The sequence below is a fragment of the Sinohyriopsis cumingii genome, chromosome 6, assembly GCF_028554795.1.
Source record: "Sinohyriopsis cumingii isolate HCF-2022 chromosome 6, ASM2855479v2, whole genome shotgun sequence".
Classification (NCBI taxonomy): Eukaryota; Metazoa; Mollusca; class Bivalvia; order Unionida; family Unionidae; genus Sinohyriopsis; species Sinohyriopsis cumingii.
Window position 1 is genome coordinate 73,873,409 of NC_142966.1, and position 7,521 is coordinate 73,880,929.

A 7,521-nucleotide genomic window follows, 5' to 3' on the forward strand; every position below is an offset into this window, starting at 1 on the left:
TCTTGGTTTATGTGGGTGGACCGGATCACGAATTTAAAGTCACAAAGAAATATCAACCAACATTCATCTTCGCCACTTCCATTATATGCAATGGAAATGCACCACCTGTTTTTCTTTGTTTTAAAACCACAGCTTTATAATGTACGGAGAATGTGAAATATGCAAACATAAACTTGGATAAGTACATGCATGACGAAGATCGCTAAAGCTGATATAGTACAATGCAATTCGAATGTAAAATTTTATTACAACGAACACTCGTGTAAGATTTAATGAATCTGCCAAATGTAAAGTATAGTCATAAGAACATATTTATTCACTATATACCTCCTTTTTCCCAAAGACATAACATTCCCAACTATGAATAAATATTTTCAGAACTAACTATTCAGTAAACAACGAATAGATTAATCCCGCTTCCCCAAAGGCCATTTAAATCCGATGTCTGCAAATTGATTTTTGTTATGTGTGCAAAACAGATGCTTTGCGTGAATTGACCTAAGACTAGACGCTATCAGCACAACGGGGACCTGACTTGAATGTACATTTCCACTCTACTCCAGTTCATTTTACTGATTAATCACCAGTGCTGTATAATACACTTGACTTCGTATTTTGTAGCAATACATCTGCAATCAGTCATCCCATTATGTGCATTAAAAACATCGTCATTCACACGAACTTTATGGATTCAAACTGCATATTATATAACTCTGAAATAAGTGGTTATCGAGGAAAATGGAAAGGTCTTCAACTTCCCGGACAGACTTCAAAAGAGGTGTTCTGCTATTAAACCGATGACCAGTTTTGATATGGTCGGGTATAGAAAACGTTGCAGAAGGAACATTACGTGGGGTGAACTAAGACCGGATAGCTCTCAGGTCATAACCTCCACGGGCGAGGAACCGGAATTTTTTTTGCCTGGATTCAACAACGAAATGTGAAATTCAGTCGGTTGCATATGAGGTTATTCCTCGATTCTGTATTTTGTTTCACATACGGATTTCCATCACAGCATACAATCGTTGATTATTACTTGGAGGTGGGATATCCGTTCTACTGTTTTTTTTAACGTTACCGTTGCATCCCGATCAGACTGTTCAATATGTGGGCATCTCTTTCTTGATGACTTGTGGGCATTTGCGGACAATGTAGTCCATACACCGACTCCGCACGAAAACAGTCCTGGCCTTCACACATGAAACCATCCATTATCAAAACAAGTATATACGAAATATCAGTTAACATTTACGGACGATCGACTTCGATTTGATCAGGTTTGCAATGAAAATCGATTTGAATTAGTAGAGGAACCGTCCTGAGGTCAACCTTTATCCCAAACGAAATTGTTTTTTTTCAGAATAAACGAACTTAAATCGTCTAACCTAGATATCAGCGATGTCGTTATAACGCTGCGAGCAGCCAATGCTAGAAACCAAGCAGATATTAACAAAAAAATGGGAATTCAAAACCTTAGCTTGTCAGTGGCCTTCGTCAATTTGTGGATGAAACCGTCAACGTGTTGAGTACACGATTCAAGGTCGAATGACCGCAACAAACAGACTTTGGAGGGACCATTCAACAACATGCATGCTAAATGATTTCGTCAGATTCATTGATTTCTAAACCCACAAGGCAAGTCAAGCAAATACCAGGACATCAAATGGCCGACTAATGGTACATTATGGTATAGTTTGATTTGAGTAACCTATAAATGAATATTACACCTTGAATGAGATAAAGTCTGGATAGTATTTGTTCATCGTTGTCTTAACTAGAAACAAATGGTGGTTAGAGAGATTTAGGGAAAAAATGTACAATAAACAGAGATGGTTATAATACTTCCAAGTATGAGGAATATTAGGGAAGTCTTATATCTGCGCTATCTGTGAGACTAACCGCTGAAAAAAAAACTTACTTAGATGGAACCGTTGTCACTACGGGTGGGCAGACAAGTATATTTGGGTATTATAAATGATGAACTTCTGAACTTTCTGGTGATGACAAAGTCGCTGTTATGTTAGCATCGGCTGATGATAGTGTTAGACCAATTTGAAAACAAAGCCGACTCGACAAAAATATGCTTCAGAACATGCCAAACAAATCTTCGAATACACATTCAGTTACAATCGATTTGAGGGCCAAATACAAATTAGCAGTTGTAATTACCCTAACGTGCCAATAACAACTCAAGGTCAGCGAAGGATCATGGCATTTGCACAAGTAAACACGCATTCACTGCAAGCTGACTAGGCTACACCGTTGTCGAATGAAAGTCTATTCCTGCAACGACGAAGTTACGCTTGATAATAAGTAAATAGCATTTGTCATTAACAACCATTCTGACCTGTACCGTAGGAGACAAATCATTTAATTATGCCTGCATAAACGAGTACGAATTTATTCAGAAATTCTAACTGCAATAAAAGGTATTCCAAGCATAAATAGCAAGCTCTGCTCAGAGGCAATGGACGATACAAAAGAGGCAATAGATAAAAATAGGCAATGGATGATCAATGACCATTTTGAAATGTTTCTTCCTGAAATGGAAAGCTTAAGACGACTCCATGAATAAACATGAACTGCTATCATTGGAACCTCTTGCGCACAAGACCTGAAACGGGTTTAACTGACGTTGCAAAACAATATAACGTTTCCGCTCGACAGTTTCACTCTGAATAACAGCTTTTCGTTAGATGTGTTCTACGTTCTTCTTTAAGTTATGAATGCGTCGTTGATGTTTCGTTTATTTCAAATGATTCGTCATCGTCTAATGTAATGACTTACAATAACACTTGAAGGATGCCAAACCACGATCGTTGAAGCCATTTACTGTATTCTTATCCCAGTTTTCATCGTACCTGTTCTACAATAATTCTTACATCGGCTAAGTGATCAAGATGTCCGTAATGTGTATCAGAATATTGATACAAACATTTATGAGTAGCCGTAAAAATCGGAATCAATCAATTTAAGCTAGTTCCAGAATTAATCTTCTCTCTGAACTCAAATATACACCATTGTTCGGGTAATTTCATTCCGAATTGGACAATGCTATTTTTGTCTATGAAGGGCAATATCATCATCTAATATATGCAACACTTTAGGTGACCGATTTGCACGTACTAATGGCCTGGCTGTGACCTGAAGGTATGCGATGAATACAACCTAAAACTGTGTAGTGAACATGGATGACACGGCTCGGACACAGAGGGTCCTTGCGGATGGAATTTCCTTTCAAAAATCGATCGTTTGGGGTCTATGTTTCTGGTGTAAACTTAGTAGACATACAAATATCCATCATTTTTTGTGTGCATCTCCTATTCCAGCTATTGACAACATCCAATTAGCTACGCCCCTTGTCAGGCATGTCCAATTGAGCTTAGGAAATATTTTTGGAAAATATCTTCTGTGGCATCTACGAAAGAGCAGCAAAACTAATGATCTCAAATTTCAAGTTAGAAGTATTAAGAAATTAACTAAGGAAATTAAATCAGCGGCACAAGTGTTTAACATACTTACTATTGATACAGTAATAGTCGAGCTCTATGTTGCTGGTGTTGGACGAGAATATCGACGTGCAATTGGATGGAACACTGATAGCTGATGCTGGTTTGCAGTACTCTTTCCCTGAGCACATTGCGTGCCATGCTGTCGTTGATAAATTTACAAGACAATCATCCTCAGCAATTTTACAACAGTTTTCAAAGTCTACATTTGTCATTTCATCCAGTACAATAGGGCAACTGCTGTTGTTTAATTTAGCTCCAGCTTGAACTCTACTCACGGCAATTACTTTATCTGCAGAGCAGTTGGCGTTAACGATAGAAAAATCGGCATTAGCTCCATAGCAGGAAATGTGTTGAAATAAGGTTTCGTCCGACAAAACCTGACCTATAATATATAAAGATAGAAGTGTACAGAACACGTATATGTGCAAAACGAAGAGGGGAAAATTTCATTTACGGTAGCATCAATAAATAAGTTAAAATTAGTATATATATATATATATATATATATATATATATATATATATATATATATATATATATATATATATATATATATATATAATATTTTTATAAGTTTACTATAGAATTCCTCTATGTTAATAGGATGACACACATTAGTTTGTATTATGATATCATGTTTTAAGTGTCCCTTGGTAACTCTGAGTATTACTAATGGTGTAAATTCTTACTGTATGCTTTGTCCTTATCATACAATGGTTATCGGTGGAATGGAATGCACACAACTGTAACTGGTGTATTTTATTACAAGCCATGTCTTCCGATTCAAAGCCCCATAAGCATATCTCTAAAAGATCAATATCAATGAAAGATTGTGGACGGTGACAAAATCAAGAGTACCTGCGAAAATCAGAACATAATATTAAATATCAAGGATTGAAATGTAATAAAGATTTGAGGACACATGGTTGAGCTAGCTTGGATAGAATTTCAGTGTCAAATATATTAATTTTTAAATGAAACTGAATTTGTACATATTCAAAGTCCGCTAGATAGGTACCAAGCTACATCTATGCCGAAAATGAAGTTTAAAACACGTGTGCCTTTAGGTTTTTGAGGGAATTGTGAATGCTTGTGGAGACCTACACTAATGAAATTCTTACATCGGGTATATTAGCCCAGGTATTGAGCGCAATTAGTCCAGGGTAGATGACTATGAATGCCCTAATGCATATACCTTCATTTTATTGGAACAAACAAAAGCAATAAAAACAGTTGCAAATTAGGCCGTTATTGAAACCATGCTCATTTTATTACTTAGTTCATAGGAGCATCCTGCTTTATCTGCACGGTCACGATAACCCCATGATCTTACATGCATATGCAAACATATAAGGAAATGAAAGAAAGCATTGGAGAAAACGTATGAAGACAAAGTGGAGAAAATATTTAAATTATCACAAGCAGATAAGCCTCTGTCAAACAGTGGATGATGTAAAGCAATACTCTAGAGGTAACAGTCATTGGATGTATTGTTATGTATATTTGATTTAATTTAAATTTCAATTAATTTTAATTGTTTATTTGTTAGTTCTAATTTTTTATTCCATTACATGTTATTGTAATATAATTTTATTTACTAGATTTGACATTGTCCAGAAATTTAATTGAGTAGTAAACAACTAATAATAGAAACTTTGTTTCTAATGCTGACCTAGCTCATGACCTTGATTCAGAACCAGTAAGAGTTGTTGTAAACAAGGTTTTAATCGTTATTATTCTTTCTCAGAGTAAGATTCATAAAATGAAATCGAGGCTATCCTTGAAATACATGGCAAATAAGATCTATCAATTAGGTTTTTCCTGAGCATTGACCCACATCCGGGAATCTGTTTTGCGTTTTAGCTAGATTTAATATTAATATTTCGAGAAAACATAGACATTAGTGCCTTAAAACTTGAGAAGTTAAAGAGTTTTATGTTGTGACCAGTTTGGGGACTAATTATTTTGTTTAATTTAACTTTTTTGGATTAATTCTAGGACAAGGACAGTTATCGAAATTTACTCAGAATTGAAAAACTCGAATATTAATGTATGTGTTTCAACAAAGAACTGTTGACATGTCTGTACGACGCTAACCACAACATAAATCATCACCTTCCCTTTTCGATTTTATCGGGATTCGAACTCAGTTTCATTAGGACTATTTGCTACTAAGACTTCTATTGTTTAACTCTGTGAATATTTTGGGGGATTATTTTAGGATTTGATGCGTAGAACCGTAAGTTCTTTTTCTCATGATTACCTTGTTTTTCTAGGGAAATAAATTATTTGTTAAATTGTATAAAGCTTGTTGTCTTCACTTTCTTCTTGTTATATTTGGTAAGATCCTAAATATGTAACAGTAAGGAGTAGAGGATGAAAACAAAGATGTACTCTTAAATAATGCAGAGATAATGTTTTCAAGTTATTCGGAAAAATCCTGGAAGTAACTGTGTCAAGCTTAAATATGAATAGAAACCACAGTGTTGGTAGAGTTGAGTCAGATTCATACAAACCAATCATTTGCAGATTCATCGGGAGATCAATGAAATGGAAATACTGCTCAAAGCAAAGTTATCAAACGTCATCAAATAAGATATAACCAAAGGAATAAGTCATTTGTGCACGAGCTATCCAAGCATGATTGTGTTAATTCGTTCTTGTTCTTCAATATTACAGATTTTGCAAAGTCTTCCAATGATGAAATGTTCAGTATCCAATGAAAGGACATTTTGAAAAGTTGTGACAAAAATTATATTTAGAAAAAATGAATTTATCAATTTTTTGTACACAAATTCTTTTTAGCACAAAGCCCGAATAGTGATTAATGGTAAATGCAGTTCTTTTGTAAATTGTAAAAAGAAATCAAATGTGCATTTATTATTTTATGTAAAAGAGTATATCACTCATGGATTAAGTTAGAACGGTTGATAACAAAAAACGCAAATAATTACAAAAATTTTGAAAACACATTACTATTTGGAACTAATATTCCAAACTTTAGTTACTTTTCTATTATATATATATATATATATATATATATATATATATATATATATATATATATATATATATATATATATATATATATATATATATATATATATATATAAGCATTCTTATAAAAGATTGCTGATAAAGCGGACAGGCATATATATTTTAATTCCGAGGTGATAAGGCTCCTGTTCATAAAAGCATCAATTTTTTTATATCTTTCACATTTTGTATATGCTTGACATAATGATATTCCTTCGCTATAATATATAGTATCTAAAAGACTTCGCTTTCACACACGTATTTGATTTGTCACAAATACTATACGTATAGCAATTTACACAACACTCACATGCATCATTATATACATTTAATAGTTTTACACAAATTGTAATGTTCTCATATTTACGTATTTGTTTGTTTCAGTGTCAAGTTATATATAATCTCTATATGCATCATACATATTTTTGCATGTATATATCAGTTTTATAAACAGATCCTAGCATTCGTGTATTTGTACGTGTCAGCTTGTTTGTCTATCTATATTTAATATATATCCCAATATACTCTGTTGTAATAATACAAAATAATTAAAAATGCATTTTATAATGTTTACCTGTAGCGTCCTGTGGACATTTTGTCAGCAAGAAAAGAAGGAGAATTCGACGTACATATTCCATTGCAAACTAATTATACAATTCATAATCCGTTATAATGACGGTCCCTTCAGTAATTCAACTACACTCCATTTCTATTATTTTAAAATGTACAGTAGCATTGTGATAAATATTGAGTAACGAAATCATTGCCGTTATGTAGGAACATAGGTCGCATTTCTGAACAAAGACAATGAGGTAGATTCAAGTGCCGATAAGTAACACAGCGTGAATTTGTGTAGAAACAAATACGTTCTCAGAATTATGTTTGCTCTCAGTTTCGATATTTGATGATTGGGCCACGTACAAAGATGCCATTGTTGGTCTACAGAAACTGTCCGAAGTCTAAACAGTCCGCC

The 7,521-nt window shown here is 34.0% G+C and overlaps 1 protein-coding gene across 1 annotated transcript in view; it reads right to left on the minus strand.

Moving 5' to 3' along the window:
* LOC149797211 (uncharacterized) overlaps positions 1-7,245 on the minus strand; it is a 55,205-nt gene extending 47,960 nt beyond the window's left edge. The window contains exons 1-2 of the mRNA XM_089960372.1: positions 7,123-7,245; positions 3,523-3,894 (exon numbers count right to left, since the gene is read on the minus strand). Of these exons, the coding sequence (XP_089816498.1) occupies positions 3,523-3,894; positions 7,123-7,186 (436 nt within the window). The 5' untranslated portion in view covers positions 7,187-7,245. The remainder of the gene's footprint in view (positions 1-3,522; positions 3,895-7,122) is intronic.
* Positions 7,246-7,521: the final 276 nt, after the last annotated feature.